At 39.0% G+C, this 18,460-nt stretch overlaps 1 protein-coding gene across 6 annotated transcripts in view; it reads left to right on the top strand.

Annotated features, from left to right (window-relative positions):
• The window catches only part of cpeb3 (cytoplasmic polyadenylation element binding protein 3), a 102,325-nt gene that overhangs the window by 16,631 nt on the left and 67,234 nt on the right, over nt 1-18,460 (top strand). For all 6 annotated transcript variants that reach the window (XM_069900514.1, XM_069900513.1, XM_069900515.1 and 3 more), the window contains 2 exons: nt 6,639-6,798; nt 16,894-16,953. In XM_069900514.1, coding sequence (XP_069756615.1) covers nt 6,639-6,798; nt 16,894-16,953 — 220 coding nt within the window. The remainder of the gene's footprint in view (nt 1-6,638; nt 6,799-16,893; nt 16,954-18,460) is intronic.

Below are 18,460 nucleotides of genomic sequence, written 5' to 3'. Positions count from 1 at the left end.
CGGTTCACCAGTGGCTATACTTCGTGAGGAGTTTTGGTACGTCACCAAATATTCTTGAAAATTTCTACAGGTGTAACGTGGAGAGCAGTCTGTCTGGTTGCATCACTGTCTGGTAGCGAGTTGCCTATGTACAGGACACAAAAAAAAAGCTCCATAGAGTTGTTAACTCCGCCAGTGACAGTCTTTACTCCACCAATGGAATCTACAAGAGGTGGTGTCTTAAGAAAGCTGCCTCTATCCTCAGGGTCCTCCACCACTTAGGCCATGCCTTCTTCGAACTGCAACTATCAGGGAAAAAGTACAGGCACCTGAAGACAAGCACCGAATGAACAATGAACCATAGACACCACCTCCCTTTCTCCTATAGTCTTGCATTATCTATTTATTTTTGAAATATAATTTATAGCAATATCTACACTATATAATACTGCTGTAAAACAACTAATTTCATGGCACGTTCATTTCAATAGATTCTGATTGCGGGGACAGCGCATACATACAGTGTGAGCTATGAGCATATGCTCAGACCAGGCTACCTCCTTTCAGCTGATAATATGATTGCTTTTTGTGAATACATTCAGGGATACAGGAGAAACTAGCCTGACTTAAAAGCCTTAAATAAGTTAGGCTAATTCAAAACAAAGCAAGTATTTTTATTGAAATGCAGTTTTTCTAAGGTTTTAGTCTAGAGGTTGACTTGAAAGGAATAATGAACAACAGATTCAGATTTATGGTCAGAGTCACATAACAGTTTTCTATAGGTGAGGTAGAACTTCTACTTGTTGGTAGGTGCAAAAAAATCTACACTGTGCATACATGTACACAAATAAAGAACTGCAATACAGAGAAAATAAAGAAAATCAATAAAGTGCACAAGTAAACACCCTTAAATGAGACCTGATTGAGTTTGTTGTTGAGGAGTCTGATGATGGAGGGGTAGCAGCTGTTCCTGAACCTGGTGGTGCAAGTCTTGTGGCACCGAGACCTCTTTTCTGACGGCAGCAGTGAGAACAGAGCGTGTGCTGGGTGGTGTGGATCCTTGATAATTGCCTCTCATAATTTTGTATACCTCTATTATGTCTCCTCTCTTTCAACGCTCCAAATAGAAAAGTCCCAGCTCTTCTCTCCTTGCCTCATAAGACATTTTCAAATCCAGGAAACATCCTGGTAAATCTGCTCTGCACCCTCTCTATAGCTATAATGAGGTGACCAGAACTGAGCACAATACTCCATAGTGTGGTCTTATCAGAGATTTGTAGCATTGCAGTATGACCTCTCACTCTTGAACTCTATCCCCCTATTGAGTCCAAATCTTGTTTTGCTGATCAGAGAGGGGATGATACCTTCAGCAGATGTTTAGGCTACTTGTGCAATTCACTTTATTTGGATATTTCTGAAATGACTGCAGATTGGCAGCACCCAGATGTGCTGGAGAAACTCAGCAGGTCACGTAGCATCGGTGGTAAGTAAAGGATAACCAACGTTTTGACCTAGATGCTTCATGTGTATTGCATTTGATCCCAGCATCTGCAGACTTGACTTTTAACTGGAATACATTTAGACAGGTATATTATAGACAAGTGTTGTTATGCTGGTTAATGACCTGAGTTGCTCCTAGCATTGCTCAGGGAAGATGCACTGTTTTGCAATACTCGGGGTATTGTGTAATCTTTTGATAAGGAGCTGAAATGGATGATTTGAGACGTCATCCTTAATTACTTTTGAGATCTCGGATCATTAAGGAAACATTAAGAAGGTGGGATGGATTTTTTTGGGGGGTTGCTGTTTGGCAAAACCTTTACTGATTCTAATGTTCTTGGTGGAGGGGCTGTTGCTTAGAAATAAAGGAGGAAATTGACCTAGTTGACAACTGCAGGATGGGCATTTTAGAATTTGGAAGCCCTTGATATGGGCCCATACTTTGCCGGATAAGGAAACATTGAGCTTTTTGAGCAGTGTATAGTTGACCATGAAGTTGTTGATTTGTAGGACTAGATGTTACAATCTCTGAAGTTTCAGTATTGATTAGATTGATCCTCCCTCATAGAGATAGTATGATTGTCTGCCTCCATTACAATAATGGAGGATGACCACTAGAGAATATTATTGGGTATCGGACACATCTTCAGCTGTATTCCTTGTTCTCATTGGGTGTTTTGGCCTTTCAAACTCGAGACGCCCTCTGCCGAGCCAAGCCCACCACAGGTTTGGCATGTGCCCCATATCTGTTTCTCCTCATGGTCATTTGGAGCCCAGATAGGCTCCCCCCCCTTTTCACCCAGAGCCAGTGACTGATCATTTCAGTTGAGTCAGGGAGGGATTTAGGTTCCTTTCTGAGGGGCTGCCCTATGATTTCTTGTTTCTGTCTTGGGAGCAAATGCTCAGAGTCCAGTAAGACGCCGGTTAAATTTTTGGGTGGAAATTCTGAGAAAGTGGGTGAGTTATGATTTAGATCAATGCAGGATGGGGGGGGGGAGGGGGGGGCAGATCTGGTGTCAGATGGGAAAGGGATCATATGAGTACAACCTCAGATAAAAGTGTTTTCCAATTTGATTCTTCCAGAAAGAGAATCTGAGAGCAAATAAAACTGCAATTAATGTTACTCTTAGCAACAAGAGGTGAATAAACAGTTGTTAATTGAACAGTAAATCCAAGTCCTAAAACAGAAGGTATTCTAATTCTAGTTTTGAGTATCTTTGAGTTTGTCTTTGATGGTTTGTTTTACTTCTGTTTATTTTTCATTTGAGATTGACCAGTTATTTGTGGCTTTTTGTGAAACAGCATGACAGAAATGAATTTTGGATAGGGAGTTGCTGACAGCAGCAAGCTCTCATGTTTGCTGCTACTATGGGAATAAGAATATATTTGACCTTTTCTAGATTTGCCAGTGTTGATCGCTTTCCAATGCCACCCCAATCTAAGATGTTGAGTCCTTGTGCAGTGGATGACTCAGCACAATTAAATGCTATTGTATGACAAGGCCAGGATAAGCTTCAGCCATGAAATTGCCTAGGAGCACCTTATACTGAACAAATACATATTCCTTGTCACTGAGATCAAGGACTTTGATTACATTTGAATGTGCCTGATGGTCAGAAGCATTCAAAATAAAATTAGAGAAATAATGATTAATCACTTAATTTTATAATATTAAAGTTAAACTTAGAAGATGAACCAGAAATAATTTGCTAATATTTAACCCTTTTTTAAAAAAAATCAAACTTCACAGCTTTTAACAGAGTGAACTGGCTGATCCTACTGGAGGCATGTTCAATGGACAGCAGGGGAACTGCAATAAGTTCATGCTTTGTTACAAGATCCCATGAAGAATCCAGACTTAGAGTGCTTGTTAGGAAATGCCCAGCATAGAACAGCCAAGAAACTTGGCACTCTGCACTTGTACAGGGGTCCTGAACATCCCTGGCATTTATTGGGTAAATGGTGGCAGCTTGTCAAAGAATTGCCTGTTCTGCCCTGCAAGCTCTTGCCCTTGTTTTCTGCATAATAAGGAAAAATTCCCGTAGAGGTACGGTTGAAAGTTGTATTGGATTAATGTGTGGCTCACAAACATAAAGCTCAGTGGGTTCAGTAACATCTATGGGGGTGGGGGTGGGGGGGGGGGAGAAACAATCTGAATGTATTTTGTAACTTGTTTCCATCATGTTCCAAGTAGTCGGTCCAGGTCTCGGACTTGAACTTGGTTGCTTTATCAAATTGTTTGAGTTCCATTAATTAACATGATATTCCAATCTATTTGCCATACCAGAGAACTGCAGTAAGCATGAATGCTTGTTGCTGGCAGCTCCTTATCAAAGATTCACTTCCACATTGCTATTTCACATAACAGCTACAAATGATTTTTTAATCTCAATGAAAGAGTCCAGAAGCAAAAGGCTGATGGAGACTTCTAATATAATTTGAAAGGCTACTTAGGATTATTACCTTTGAAAAATTTGGGATGCTTTTTGAAATGTTGCAGACTTTGAATTGCATGTGGGTTAAAGTTTCATATTGCATTTAAGTTTTACCTAAAACTGTGAAAGCATGTTGAATTGTCAATGATGCTGTCCTTAAGTTTGCCTGTGAAAAAATCTTGTGGCATGGTTTCAAAAAATGGTGAGGCCCTTGCCATCAGCTTACCTATAAGCAAGATTAAATTCTGATTTAAAAAAAAAAGTTATATTTGGACATACAGCATGGTAACAGGCCTTTTCGGTCCATGAACCCGTGCCGCTCAATTACACCCAATTGACTTACAACCCGGTATGAAGGGTGGGGGCACATGAAGGAAACCGACGCAGACATGGGGAGAATGTACAAACTCCTTTCAGACAGCGCCGGATTTGAACCCCAGTCGCTGGCGTTATAACAGCGCTGCACTAATCACCGTGCAAACTGTGCTGCCCCAATTTGGTCATTTGTTCATTTTCATTTGTGGCTTGTTGCTAGGTGCAGATTGAATACCACATTTACTGACAAAGACCATGATGACACTGGAAATTAACATTAGTTGTTAAAAGATTTGGGAATCCAAGGTTGTCCCATAATACTGCATCAATGATGCTCTTTACTTCCTTCCAGCTTGCTGTTTGTACTAACTCTTGCACCAGATCTCACTGGCTTTTGCTGCTTGTACCAGGCAGAACTATTGGCATCTAGTTATTCAAACAGTAGCCAGTCCCAGATTCTGCATAAGCACTGACCAATGTGGTTGTCTGGCAATACAGCTGCCGAGCCCAATCTACTTGGGATTCCCCGCTCCTCTTGGATCCTGTTTGATGCAGGACTCAGAAAGCATTGATTTAAATGGGCTTGGTGGAGATTAGGAGACTGGTTCTTCAGAAATGTTTCAATTTGGTTTTATATCTTAAATTATTTTTTAGTTCACTTAATCTTTTCTATTTTTAAAGACATATAGGTTTTTCATCTGACTGAGGCATTTTAAAGTTATTTATGTAATGTCTGAAGTGAGGGGTTGGTGGTATTAGCATTCCACTTCCAGACAAAGTCAGTGTGGGGGTGTGGGATGGCAGCAGGGCCTATCACCAACATCAACTCTGAGTAGGTGGGCTGGTCCAACAAGATCAGGCCATGTGAATTTGCATGCCACTCAGTCACCAGGAAGAAGTTTATTTGGTTGTTCCATTTTCACTGCAAACATATTTGCGGCACAGATTTCTGAACAGTGAAGATTCTTGAATCCTTAAAATACCGTAAAAGAAATGAATATGCACAAAAAAAGAAATTGTAGCCGCGATATCCCAACAGTGTCCTTCCTGTGGCTGTTAGAGTTTCCTTTAGGCCTCAGTGGGAAGAGATGGGTGAATCCTTGTTATATCATTAATTTGTTTCTGTTATTATGTTATTTGAAAATACATTTGTAAAAACTTGCCTTTAAAATAGAGTTGCTCTCACATCACAATTAAGTAATACAATTTGATTGTCACTGCAAAATAGAAATATCTTCTAAACAACCAAACTCATGGCAATAATGTGGAAATAATCACAAAAAGATACTTACATATTTCTTACATATTTTGGGGGAATATTTGATATTTTAATTATGCATGACCTATGTTTAAAGACAAAGATTTCTAATTAAAATGTCTTCTGCCAAGCAACTTGGGAATCCAGTCCAAAATGGACTGAATTGCTTTGTGCAGAAATTTCTCCAAGTATTAAGCTATTAAATCCATTCATTTATCTAAAACAAACGGTTCTTTCACTCAGTTGAAATTGATTGCGAGATATTCTTATATTGAACACTAAAATCTATCATATCCATTTGGTTTGATTGCCTCATTGTAGTAAAGTGGGCAAGTCAAAATGTAACCATTATGCAGGCAACTTTCTTGAAATATTCTATCAGTTATCTTTCCAGATAATAAACAGTTTTGGGATGGTACTCTTTTATCATAATAAGTAATTTTGTTTGTAAAATACTCAGTTTATTTGCCTAGTCAATACCAGATATTAATATATCTGTAATTCACTTGGAAGGGTGAATGGTAATTTGTTTCTCACCTTTTTAAAACAGAAAATAGTTACATAAAAATGGCAAATAGGCAACAATAATAGATGACAAATGTAGGCTGTTATTGGTCATTATATAAAAATATTAAAACTAGAAAACTGAACATTTGTTTGAATATGGTCTTTTTCTAATATGGCCTTTTCCTTCTGCAAGAACATTTAAAATTAATGTTCATTTCATGCTGTTCTTTCCAAATATCATTTGGGCATAATAAAATCACCAGCTATTGAAAATAAAGAATTAAATCATGCAGGATATTCATGTTGAATTGCCAGGCTCCATCCTTCAACCACAATGCATTTGGAAGAAATGGGATAAAGTTTGTTGTTAAATCTCTTCTGAATAATAAAAATGGTTGATCCAAGCTTGTCTAACTGAAGGAAGGAAATAAAGCATTTTTGTCATTGGGTGAATCAGAAGTTGTTAAAAGTTGTAGACAGCAGTGAAACATTGGGAAAATGTTCAAATGTTTTTATGCTGCCTATCACTTAGAGTATTTCAGAAATTTCACTGTAGATTTCCATGGTTGTTATAATTGTTATAATAAGTGATGTATTGAAAATTGATACCAAGTGCCTCCATCAGCTTCTCTTTTCAATTGCAGGACCGGAATCGGCCCTATGATGCATTTAACTTGCACTCTTTGGAGAATTCTTTAATGGATATTATGAGGAGTGACCATGAACCTATGAAAGGTAAACACTATCCCCCCAGCGGCCCACCAATGACCATTGCTGATATAATGTGGAGGAATCATTTTGCAGGTGGGTAATTTTCCTATTTTTAATCTGGACACTTTTTAAAAATTAACATGTTCTTCATAAATCCAGTGTTTTTTGTATTGGCAGCATTCTTGCTTGTTGAAGGTAACAGTTTTCAAATGCAAATCCCTTTCAAACTCTGTTCATTTCTTGGATGATTTTAAAACCTTTTTTGGAGGAAGAGCAGTGTTTTATCTCCTGTTGTTGCTGGTTTTATTCAGTTACTGTTTTACTCTGTTTCACAATCCTATTAGAGATGAGATTTCGATGTCAAATACAAGATTTTAACAGTGAATCTGCATTGGAGTTCCTGAAAACCAATGGTTTAATGCATATTATTTTTCCCAGTGCATTCTTGCCAAATTTTGATTTTAAAGCTATTTTGTAGATAGTGCCAGATTTTAACTAAAAATTAACAAAGTTTTTGAGGAAATATTTTATATAACTGATTTGTATGTCAAAGTTAAATTTTGTGGATGATGAGTTTCAGAATTTTCGCACACTAGAATTGATTAGGGATATGCCATTTGCCTTCGTTTCACAAGAAATGGCATTTCAATTGACTTGGTAAAAATTAAAAACAGTAATTTTTTTGGTAAAACTCAGTTAACAAATGAATAACTATGCAGTCTATTCTCCTGAGGAGAGAGGTTTCTCATTCAAGCTGCAATTGTAAATGGTTACTAGTAAGAATTCTTATTTGTTGCTTTAAAAACAAATAATTGACAGAAGACAAACATTTGCCAACACAGTTCAAAGGACCTTTGAGCAACTCCAAAGTTAAAACAGTAGAAAAGACGTGACTGAATGAAAGGTCATTGAATGGATAAAGCTGGAATGATTCAAATATTCACAAATTACTCTTCTTTGGCTTGGCTTCGCGGACGAAGATTTATGGAGGGGGTAAAAAGTCCACGTCAGCTGCAGGCTCATTTGTGGCTGACAAGTCCGATGCGGGACAGGCAGACACGATTGCAGCGGTTGCAGGGGAAAATTGGTTGGTTGGGGTTGGGTGTTGGGTTTTTCCTCCTTTGCCTTTTGTCAGTGAGGTAGGCTCTGCGGTCTTCTTCAAAGGAGGTTGCTGCCCGCCAAACTGTGAGGCGCCAAGATGCACGGTTTGAGGCGATATCAGCCCACTGGCGGTGGTCAATGTGGCAGGCACCAAGAGACTTCCCCAGGCAGTCCCTGCACCCCCTCTTTGGCGCACCCCTGTCACGGTGGCCAGTGGAGAGCTCGCCACAAATTACTATATTTCACTTAAATATACAATTGGGGATCCAATAATGATTAATTTTGAAAGAATATCTGCAGTTTATGTGAACGACAAAATGGATTAGTAGAAAAAAACATACTGTTGTGAAGAATGTGCAACTGCTATTATTAGCTCGACAGTGATATTTAGGCTATGTCATATTCAGTCGATTATAAATGACCACATCCCAACTTTTATTTTCTGAAATTGGAGTCGTAAATTTGAAGACCATCTTGGGAATTACAATTCATTTCAATGAGAATAAAGAGAGCCTCTGTGCAGAGCAAGAAATAATTAGAAAGTTGTTCAGTCACTGAATTAACATGGAGATGGCGAGAATGTAATGTTGTCTTAAACATTAAGAAATTTACAGCTAAAAACTCCCAACCATTCCTTTGTTATCTCTTGCTTTAACATAGAATACACTGTACAGAATCTGGCAATTGACCTGACCGTACCTGTCCTTGTTAGCATTTGTGTTTCATTTGAGGCCCTCTAACCAATATTGTCTTTGATGACATGAACTTCAATTGTTGGTTCTCAATGACGATTTTAGAGATTTGCCTTGGGATTACCCTTCCCCTGCTCCCTCTGAGTACTGCCTATTAGACAGCATCCTAATTGAAAATTTGTCTTACTTTGCACATCCTGTGGACTCACTGTACCGACATCCTGCAATTGATGCTCATTCTGATCTAGCTTGTACCTTTTGACATCACACATTGGCCTGTCTGCCATTACATCCTCTTACCTGTTGAAACATTTTTTTCCCTCTGTGGCTTAAAATAAAATAATGTGAATTTATTTATCACTTTTTCTGAAGTCAGGATTCTTAAAACTATTTTTACTGTTCTTGACTAGAAAGCCAAGTACTTCTGAAGTGTACTTGTTATTGTTACAGGGAATATGAAATGTGATTTGCATGATAGAAGGTCCCACAAACAGAAATGAGATGATGAGCTACAAAGTGTTGGCTGAGGCATTATCATTTTGCATTTTTGAATTAAATGTGCAGCACAGCAATGGGTCCTTCTGGCCCACGAGCTCGTGCTGCCCAAATACGCCAATCAACTGACTCGTCCCTGTATGTTTTGAAGGGTGGGATTGTGATAGTACAGATCTATCACCAATGTACATAGTGTTTATAGTTACTGTATCTAGACTGTGCTTACAGCGATTGGCTGAGAGCTAAGCCACACCTATTGTCTGGGCCTTAAAGGGTTGTGTCCCTAGCCAGGTCGGATCATTCCGGACTGGTCGGCCACCTGTGAAGAGCTCCTGTCTTTTGCTAATAAAAGCCTTGGTTTGGATCAACAAGTCTTTGGTTCTTTCGACGAGCTCTACAGGGATTAAACTGGAACATCTAGGAAAATCCACAGCAATACAGGGAGAACTTGCGATCTCATTACGGACAGCACCAGATTTGAACCCGTGTCGGTGGCGCTGTAACAGCGTTGCGCTAATCACCACTCTCACCCTGTTGCCCTGTAACATGGTGATGACTTTCTGGATAGTTTCATGAGATTTTTCTGTGCTCACACTTCAAGGGCACATGGTGGGGCTGAGTTTACTTAAAAGGTGGAATTTTCATCCATTCAGCATCGAATCAACATTATTCTGAGGTGTCAACCGAGATGAGTGAGTTTTGAACTTGCAACCTTCTAATACGGAGGTGAGAGATACTCCTGAACTTTGGTCTGTTTTGACTCTCATTTAGTCACTTAACTGATGACCAGAAGATAGGATTTCAACATATTTTCCAGTTACGGAGCGAGAACTTAACATCCTCTTTCAGTAAACAATTGACCATTCCACACATCACAGATGATCAGGCAGTAAAGTTGATCCAGTGCTATCATGTTGGTCATATTTTCTCCTGAATACAGTGACAACTGTCAAATAGTACAGGATATATGTTATTAAAATTTATACCCCAGTGACATAAATTTTTATTAATTTATATACCTTTGTAAATTCAAGGAAGCAGATTATACAGCTTGCAGTTTTGTATTTAAGTTCACTATTATTTCTTCAGATAGCTGATATTTTTCACTATCCTCGATCCTCTATGGAGTTTAGCATTTTATCTGTTTGACCTGCTGAGCTTCTCCAGTATTTTGTGATTTTACAGCATTTTATCCTTTCACTATCTCAACCAAATTCGCTTTGTTTTTGGCCAATACCGCATCTCTATATCTTTACCAAATCCATCTTAGATTTTTTTGTCAGAAATGCTATCAAGCCCTTGTATCTGTCTCCATTTCCACCAAAGCAATAAGTATATGTGAAATCAAAATAAGAAATGAAATGTTCAATGCCAAGTTATGATTGCTTCCATCTAGCACCTCTAGTGTAGAAAATCGCTCAACCTTTTCACAGTTGGAGATGGGGAGAGGAAATGAAGAAATTGATTTTGAGCAATGGAAGGACAATTAGGAGAAATGGGGGAATGCTTAATCAATAGAAATGAGCCACATCGTGAGCAGGAAGGAAGCATAGGGGATTAAAGTCCAGGAAATGGGTAGGGATTCGGACTGGTTGATTGCAAATAATATAGCATGAAAAACCGTTTTAATGGAATAACCATTTGAATAATGACCAAGATGTTTATTTTAAAATATCCTAATTTCTCTTTAATTAAGTTGGCATTATGAATGTCATTTTCCTTTAATATGATGCTGACAAGGAGCGGATTTTTGCAAAATCAATAAAGTCTACCTTGCAGTCAGCTAAAGTTGCCTGAGGCATTGTCATTTGGCTGCAAACTAACGCTTTTGGCAAAACTAAAATTCCATCTGGAAAAACAAGCGGTTCTGTGCATTGAGAAACCAATGCGAGTTGATGAAACAACTCTAATTCCCATATTGAAAATACTCACTGCCCACAAAATTCAGGTTAAATGCTTCAGCTTGCGACTATTGTTGTTTAGTGATACAGATTTTCTGTTTGTCCAAAACTAAAATATCTGAATCACTAAACCAGAGAAAGTAAAAGCTAATTTAGGGTTAGTTTTGTAAGAATATTTACATGGCATTTTGTATTGCCTGTGCTTTTTAAAAAAAAAAATTGGCACATTTTGAGAGATAATTTCTATTTCTTATCCAGGTCACTTTATATCAGGAGAATTGAAAGTTGCAGTATTGAGGGACAGTAATATTTTTACACAGTGCACTAACATTAAAAAAAATCCTGTGAAAATGAAAACCATGCAAGTTTGGGAGCCAATCTTAGTTGGAAAATGTTGAAAACTTGAATAATTCTTTTTGGAGAGACAGGATTCTCTGTGTCACAAATCTTGGCCTCCATGACTGTATTTTTTAAAATCATGGAACCACCTCTCTTTCAGTGCCAAAGAATAATATTCATCTTTATGTCTAAACTTCCATTTTTTGGGGGGTAGTCAATTGCCTCGATGATTGATAAAATATTAAATTGGGTGAACTACTTGAAACTATTTATTTTCAAATTGAAATAGAAGGAAGTGGGGAATTCATTTGAGTCTATTTAATATCTCTAACTTAAAATGCTTCCTGTAGTTCAAATAAATAAGCATCTTGTTGGCAGCCATTGTATTTTTCCTGTAAAATTGGCCCTCATGCACTATTATGTAACATCTGCCGTCCTTGTTGATTAATTTCAAATTGTCTCTTTAATGTAAATATTTTTTTGCTTCTGTGAACTGAAACGGATGTGCTTTAATATACTGTGAATGAAAATAAGTTGTCTCCACTTATGGTAAAATGTGCTGGAGACCACATGGGACCATGCAGCCTTCAGCATAATATGATGCCCAAACATTGCCGTGGGGATATGGTATGTGAGTTGCATTATACACAGAGGCAGAAATACACAGCAAGAGGATAATCTATTATTTGAAAAAAAAAATGCAGAACAACTCTGATTATCTGAAATCGGATTCTCCAAAATCCTCATTTATCCAAAATCTTTTAAAAAATTTTTTGGGCCAATGAGAATATCCAAAACAAATAAGAAATCCTCATTGATCCGAAAATTTTTCAGAGCCCAACTGACATCACAGGTTTGAAAAAAAAATTCACTCGACTAAATTAGAAGGATGATTGTCCTTATTCAGGTAACTCCCTCTCCTTTCTCTTTCCAATTCTTCGTTACCTTCCCCTATTGATTTTACTCTCCAACTCTCCCTCTCAAACTGCGAGCCACTGTCTCCCAGCTGCAAGTGGTTGGAAGAATCTCTTGTCTCAGTGTTATCAAGAGAGTCCCCTCCGCTCCCCGGCACACTGGAGCTCCCGACACCAACTCTGAACCTCCCCGGCACACTGGAGCTCCCGACACCAACTCTGAACCCTCCCCGGCACACCGGGGCTCCTGACATCGACTCAGAACCCTCCCTTCCCCGGCACACTGGAGCTCTCGACACCGACTCTGAGCCCTCGCCTCCCTCCCCGGCCTACTACCACACATGTATACCAACTCCTTGGTATGCATGTGAAGTAGGCCTAGGGGGGGATTTGGAGTCGGGTCTCGGGCGTTGGGAGCTCCAGTGACCGGGGGGACAGGAGCCTGCCAACTTGAGAATGAGTGTTCTATTGGCCTGGGAAATCTCTCTGTGGATTAACGGCAGCTGTTGGGATGTGTCAGGGATTGGCGGCGACCAGCATTTCTTTTTGGTAAGAATTAAACATTTTAATGCTTAAAAAGCTTTCCCTTGTTATTTGTTGTTGTTTAAACATTGATACAAGTGATTTGCTGTTGCTACTAGTTTTTTTTTTAAAATAATGAGTTATCCTAAAAAAACGCTTATACAACTTAGGCCTGGTCCCGACCATTTTGGATAATCGGAATTGTACTGTACATCCAAAATATGAGAACTGATATTTAGTGGTAGTTAAATAATTGAAGGTGATGGTTTGAAAATAAAAACAAAATCTGAAATAAAACCTGAGGATCCCTGGGCCAATCAATTAGCATCAATAGAAAGATAAGCAGTTAAACTTTCAGGCCAAGTCCCGTCAGCAGAACAGAGAAAATCGAATGTTTTTCTCTTTCCAAGTTGTGATGATGTTTTTTCCAGCTAAAATATTAACACTGTTTCTCGTTCGGCAGGTGCTGCCCATTTTTATTAAAAGTGCACGATGCTGGATTGCCCTTTGTTGCTTTTTATTGTAGCCCCTCAAAAAGAAAGTGGATGACTTTGATATTTTGTTAAAAAGGATCTTTTGCCCTTCCTTTCTTCCATTTCTCTATGTTCTTCTTCTTCTTCCTCTGGGTTGGTCATCTGTTGTTTCCTTGATTTCTTTTTACACTCTTCTTTCTTGTTCTCGTTGTTTTCTATGTTCTCTTCTTGCTGCTGTGCTGTGGCTGTCATTCTCAGCTGTGGACATCGACTCCTCAGCTGGTCCCCCCTCCCGTCAGTGTTTTTTTTGTCATGCGCATCGTGCATGCGCGAGGAGTGGCGCATGCGCGGTTGTGCACTTTTGCTTGGCTCCGCGAGCCATTTTTGAAGTCCAGAGCTCAGGACTTCGACTGACCTGAGGGAGCGGGCTTCTCTCTCCACGGCGGGCCTCCTCGGACAGGTAAGGCCTTCACCACCTTCTTCCGATGTCTTCTTCTCTTCTTCCCGTTGCTTTCGACTTTTCTTTCTTCGCTGCCATTTTCTTCCCACCTTTACTTTCACTTTATTTTAATTTTTGTGTTTGTGCCTTTGTGTTTTCAGTGTTTTTTTTAAACTTTTCCGGAGAGGGCTGGAGTTCCCCTACTCCATCACGTGACTCCCCCAAAAAGGATCTTTTGATGGCACCTTTATTTTCAGTGGTCACTCGATTGAGATCTTACCAATTTATATACTGAGTGTAAACAATCATCCTTTTGACAGAAAATAAGAATAGGAATTGCATTTTCCATTTTATTGGTGTTAAATTCCAAAAAAAAAAGCATGATTGACAGGCTATGACGAAATATAATACATTTTGTGTACTTCGTTGACTTCGGTGATTTATAAACAATTATCAAACACTCTTTGACCTGATTAGTTTGCAAATTGTCTGTAGGTCTGACAACAAAGGCTGGTAACATTTACTGAAACGGGATCTACTTAGTTCTGAATATTCTCTCAAACCTGTTACAGGATAAGGGAACTGTTTTAGCTGCAGTTATCTGAAGTTTAATTATTTATTAGACTTGAGTTGAAAGAGTATTGACCCAGAATGTTTCTAACAGCATCTTCTCATGTGCATAATTGTGGCAACTCAACAAAGCTCAGAGGTTGTTGCCTCACACCAAAATAGAAATCATCAACTTATTGTGAATTTTTCTATACTTAAAAAAAATTAAGGAGCTGTCTTGATCATTTCAAGTTTTTTGATTTTTTTTTTAAACAGATGCAACATGGTAACAGACCATTCTGGCCCATGAGTCCATGCTGCCCAAATATACCCATGTGACCAGTTAACATTTTAACCCTGTAGGTCTTTGGATTGTGGAAGGAAATTGGAGGAAACCCATGTGGTCATAGGGAAAAAGCCTGACCTCATTACAGAACCAGGGGTCTCTGGCACTACAGTACCATTCTGCCAACTGTACCTCCCTTTTGAATGAAGACCAAGCCAACCTAACTGGCCCTGAAATACTAATTTTTGTCTGTGTTGGATCTCATTCCTGAAGATAATGTTTTAAAAATACTGCAGAATTCTTTTTAGAAAACATCTTAACACCATGTTTTGATAATTAAGATTCCCCGCAATCCCTTCTCTTGACCATTTTTTAAATTGCACTTTTTAAAATGAATTGTAAATCCATTTTACATAATTTTGTTATTATTTTCCGTGTTGACTCTGAGAATTATTGGTATAATTGCTAGATCAGTCTGACTGCTGTATACTCAATTCCTGCTTGACAAAGATCCCTCATGGAAAACAATGAATCTAACTTCACCTTGAAATAGAAGCCTGAGACGTAGAGCTTTGATAAAACTATGTGGAAAGCATTTTTTTTGAGGTTAGTGTTGAAGGTCATTCCTTCATAGCTGAATGCAAAATTAGGACAATCATCTGATAAAGCTCTCTGTCTTGCATTACCAGTAAATTTTTAACAGGTCATTCTGTAATTGATTAAAAATGTGCTATTTGTTAACTCTGTGATTTTTATTTTTAACAGTATTTTTGGCTACTTAGTTGCAAGGAACAATTAGGGATTTTGAGTTTGTATTGCTTTTGGCATTTTTACTTGGTTTTAAAATAAATAGGCCACAAGGTAACGTGCAAAATATAAATTTTAAGAGTAGATAGGACTATTTTATCAAAACATTTTATCCTCTTGGCATTGAGGTGTGTACTGTAACATCTCTTTACAACATGACAATATATACCATTGTCCTGGTACCAAAGAGGCCCTGATGACGGTGATGGAAAGTATCAAAGCACACCTCCCAGAGACAGAATAAATCATTCCGCTAACGATGCGTCCTGACCCATCCCACCTGGAGAACAATGCCTCATCTGCCAGGCTGCTGTTTATTGACTTCAAGTTGGTGTTTATTACAATCATACCCCAGCAGCTAGTGGAGAAGCTGTCCTTGCTGGGATGCCACACCCTTCTCTGTAACTGGCTTCTGGATTTCCAAAAGGGAAGACCACAGTCTATCCAGTTGACAGAAGAACATGGAGCATCATCACACTGAGCACTGGCGCACCTCAGGGCTGTGTGCTCAGTCCACTCCTGTCAGGCTACTGACCCACGACTAGAACACAAGATCCTGCTCCAAAAGAGCCATCAGGTTTATAGGTGATACATTTGTAGTCGGGCATCATCAACAATGGCAGTGAGTTGAAATATAGAGAAGAGGTGGAAAATCTTGTGAAATCATGCAAGAATAACAACCTGAGTCTCAACGTGGATAAGACATGATTGTGGACTTAAGGAGGACCAGGTATGGCAAACCCTCCACCATGCATTAACAGCTCAGTAGTGGCGAGCACCACTTTCCTCAGAGTCTACTTAAGATGTAGCCTATCCTGGATTCATAACATCTCCTCACGTGTCAGGAAGACGCAACAGTCACTGCACTTAAAAAGGCTGAGGCAGGAAATTTGCCCATTCTGTCAAATTTCTAGAGGAGGTCCTATTGAGAGTGTCCTGGTTGGCTGCTTCACAGTACAGTTGCTGTAAAGCATCAAATTGGAGGTCAATCCACAGGACCGTAAAAATGGCAGAAAGGATCACAAGGGTTACCCTCCTGCTCCCCACTCCTCCCTCCACACGATCGATGAGATTTACCAGGATCATTGTTCAAAGAGGACTCGCAAAATCAGGGAGGATCTCTACCACCCTGCACACAGCATTCCAGCTACTCCCGTTGGGGAAAAAGATATGGAAGTATCAGAGCCATAACTACCAGGCTAAGTACCAGGCCGTGAAACTGCTGAATGACTGATTTTAAAAACAACTCTCTGTGACTCTATTTATTAAGAATATTTATTTTAACATATATACATATGTAGTGTGAATATGTATCATTCGTATGTGTGTTATGTCAGTTTGAGCGTTTTGCACTATTTTGTACTGTGGAATGGAGAATACTGTTTGGATGACATATAAACATGAACTAATATTGGGCCAAGATTTTTGCCAAGCTGCTTGTTTTTCAACCATCCAGCTTAAAAAAAAATTATGGTGGTATAGATTTAATAAGGAAATGGCTCTTTCACTTAATTAACATGAACCATCTGTTTTTCCAACCTGAATTTGATTGAATGCCATCAGGAAAACTGACCTGTTTCTTGGCCTCAAAGTTTAATTTAAATTAGTTGGGGAAATGACTTTCAGAAGGGCTCATCAGGCAACATTTCAGTAGCTGTTTTATTTTGCAGGACGCCTGGGTCTTAATTTTCCTCACCCTGGAACAGATAATCTCGTGGCACTAAATAACAGTGAGTACTGTTTTTCTTTCACATGGTCATTTCTTATGTTTTTTTTTCTAAAATTTTTTATTTTTCACACCATAAATCACAATAGCCATGATATACACGTCGTTTCTTATGTTGAGGGCTTTGGAGCATTTATCTTCATTCAGTTTTAAATTATACAAATGCTGAAGCTTGGCACTGAGTGTCTATTGTAGGCCCTCAGATAAGTGTAAAGGTTCTGTTATTGATACGTAATACTACATTTAGTTTTGTAATATTTAGTGATTATTGCTGATAAAATAAACTGAGTTACCCATGAAATTAATTTTCACAAGAAATAAATACATCTGTTTCTATGTGGAATGTACAGTCCATCTCAGTTGAACAATATTGAAAAAGTTGTTGAGATGAATAAGAAACTTTAAATTATTGTTCCTTGTGACAAATAGGCTCAGAAATCCATGGATACACATCGATTGTGTACAACATTTCATTTATAGGTTGATAGTTTTCTTGATGAAGAATTGGTGCAGGGTTCAGCAGTCATATTTCTCGATCATTGGAATCTCTTCTGGGGCAGGTACAATCTTTAAAAAAAAAAAGAGGATGGGTTGTACATGAACAGGAAGGGGACCAATATTCTGGTGGAGAGATTTGCTCGAACTGTCGAGAAGGGTTTAAACTAGTTTGGCAGGGAGATGGGAAACAGAACGATAAGGCAGAGAATAGAGCAGATGGTTAAAGGTTGATGCAATGAGATGGTAAGGAAGGACAGGCAGTGGAGGGAGCATAAATGCAATCAGTTGGATGGTTTCAAATATGTTTATTTCAATGCTCAAAGTATTAGGAATAAAGGAGATGAGCTTTGAGCATGGATCAGTACATGGAATTATGATGTTGTGGCCATTGCAGACTTGGCCGACGGAAGAACGAGATTGGCTCATGCAGCTACCTAGATTTGGATGTTTCAAAGGGGATAGGAAAGGAGGTAAAAGAGGTGGTGTTGGGTGGGGGGGGGGGGGTGGAGTAACATTATGATTCAGGGATGGCATGACTGCTGCAGAAAGGGAGGACATTGTGGAGAGGTTGCCTCCTAAATAAGTGTGGGTGGAAGTTGGAACAGAAGGATGACTAGAGTGAAGGTATGGCTGTTTATGGATAAAGGAGGCAATGTGTGTATGGTGGCAGAAGAGGTAGGGGATATCTTAAATGAATACTTCAGTTCTGTGTTCACCAGAGAGAGACCTTGGTCAACGCAAGGACAGTATAGATCAAGCCTATGTACTGGACCAAGTTGAGGTAAAGAAAGATGACATGCAGGATTTTCTTAAAATCATTAGGATCAATACTTATTAGACAAGGTACACCCCAGGTTATTGAAGGAAGTGAGGGAAGAGATTGCTGGGGCATTGGCAATGATCTTTGTGCCCTCCTTGACCATAGGGAAGATGCTGAGGGATTGGAGAATGGCAAATGTAGTCCCCCTTGTTTAAAAGAAGGAATAGGGAGAATACTGGGCATCATAGACCAG

Source organism: Narcine bancroftii, chromosome 10, assembly GCF_036971445.1.
Source record: "Narcine bancroftii isolate sNarBan1 chromosome 10, sNarBan1.hap1, whole genome shotgun sequence".
In the NCBI taxonomy this organism is placed as follows: domain Eukaryota; kingdom Metazoa; phylum Chordata; class Chondrichthyes; order Torpediniformes; family Narcinidae; genus Narcine; species Narcine bancroftii.
The sequence above is the reverse complement of the archived record's forward strand: the minus strand, read 5'-3'. Positions and strand labels throughout refer to the sequence as shown.